The sequence below is a fragment of the Microtus oregoni genome, unplaced genomic scaffold (assembly GCF_018167655.1).
Source record: "Microtus oregoni isolate MIOR12 unplaced genomic scaffold, Mior012 000050F_ref0000143, whole genome shotgun sequence".
In the NCBI taxonomy this organism is placed as follows: Eukaryota; Metazoa; Chordata; class Mammalia; order Rodentia; family Cricetidae; genus Microtus; species Microtus oregoni.
This window is the reverse complement of record NW_024543256.1, coordinates 16,072,256-16,073,714: the sequence shown is the minus strand read 5'-3', so window position 1 is coordinate 16,073,714 and position 1,459 is coordinate 16,072,256. Positions and strand designations below refer to the sequence as shown.

Genomic DNA, 1,459 nt, shown 5'->3' with positions numbered 1-1,459 from the left:
CACATTCCGAGCCCCCACCCCTCCGCCCCTCCTCCGGGCTCACCCCGTCCCTTATACCCCTTCTCCTCCCCCTACCAGCTGTCCCCTTTCCCCTAAGTGGCGAGACAGTCTGAGCCTGGAAAGAGGCGGCAGCGGACTGGAGGGGGCGTGGTGGGTAAGGGGAGGAGGAGCGGGGATGAGGGGGATCAGGAGGCTCCTGCCCGCGCCCCCAGCCACTGCGCGCAGGTCGGTCGGCAGGGGAGCTGGGTGCCACCTCACTGTCGAGGTCTCTGCTCCCTGCTTGCTCTGCCTGTTCCCTTGCTCGCTTGCTTCCCCTCGCCTCTGGGGAAGGGTCAACGGCGTCCTGGAGCCTCCGTGTCACTCTCCAACAGCCATGAACTGCAGCGAGAGCCAACGGCTGCAAACCCTCTTGAACCGCCTGCTGCTGGAGCTGCACCATCGAGGCAACGCCAGCGGCCTGGGTGTCGGCCCGGGCCCGAGTATGGGCATGGGGGTCGTGCCTGACCCCTTTGTGGGCCGCGAGGTGATCAGCGCCAAGGGCAACGATGCTTATCTCTACATCCTGCTCATCATGATCTTCTATGCCTGCCTAGCCGGAGGCCTCATCCTGGCCTACACCCGCTCCCGCAATCTCGTCGAGGCCAAGGATGAGCCACCCCTGGCCTGCGTTGCTGAGCAGGAATGGGTCCCCACCGCCTCCGCAGACCCGGAGAATGGTCAGGGCTTGCTGGCTGAGGGCGGCCGCCAGCTCGCACTGGGGGCGCTGCCTGTGATAGCCCAGGGCGATGAGCGGGTCTAGATCCACTGCCCTCCTCATTTTGCTTATCCCTGTGCCTGGCTCCTGCTCTTTCACTGTCCTGATTTCTGAGCTTGCTTTACCCGGGGCCCAGATGATGATGAGAGGTCAAAACACCTTCAAGGCAAGGTCCTGGGAGGAGATGCATCGCCTTACTCACACCTGACCACTTTCTCTCTCCCCTCCCTTCCATGCCAGCACCCCTATCCCGCACATGCAACTGAATTAAATTGCCTCTGCTCTCTTGTCTTCAGCCAGCCCCAACACCATGCTCCAGCCTTCTGGGAACAGAATCCAGCACGTCCAACACTTGGCATTGAATCGAAGCAATGAAGTCTAGCAGAACTCTGGGCCATCTAACTGGCAGCTGCTCCAGGGGCTGCCAAGGACTGCTCACTCTGCACAGCTAACTGGGTTAGCCATCACTGCCAGGCTGGCTGCAGCAGCTCCGGCTTTCTGTTGCCTTGGGGACAGAGACAAAGAACATGAAGAGACTTCAGACATCTTTTCCTTCTCTCTCTCTTCAGCAGGCTATTAGGGAGACACTATTGTCGGATAAAATGGACTGAAGGGGAGGGAAGGTTCAATGGGAAAGGAAGATCTATGGCCCCAGGGGTATGGTGTTCTGGTTTCCCTGTCCTCCTAATTGTCATCCCAAAGGTC

General features: G+C 60.1%; 1 protein-coding gene across 1 annotated transcript; it reads left to right on the top strand.

Annotated features, from left to right (window-relative positions):
* The first annotated feature begins 373 nt into the window (after positions 1-373).
* On the top strand, positions 374-1,105 carry LOC121437032 (potassium voltage-gated channel subfamily E regulatory beta subunit 5-like). The gene has a single exon (XM_041636900.1). It carries the CDS (start codon positions 374-376, stop codon positions 797-799), a length of 426 nt encoding a protein of 141 aa, XP_041492834.1. The 3' UTR covers positions 800-1,105.
* The last annotated feature ends 354 nt before the right edge of the window (positions 1,106-1,459 follow it).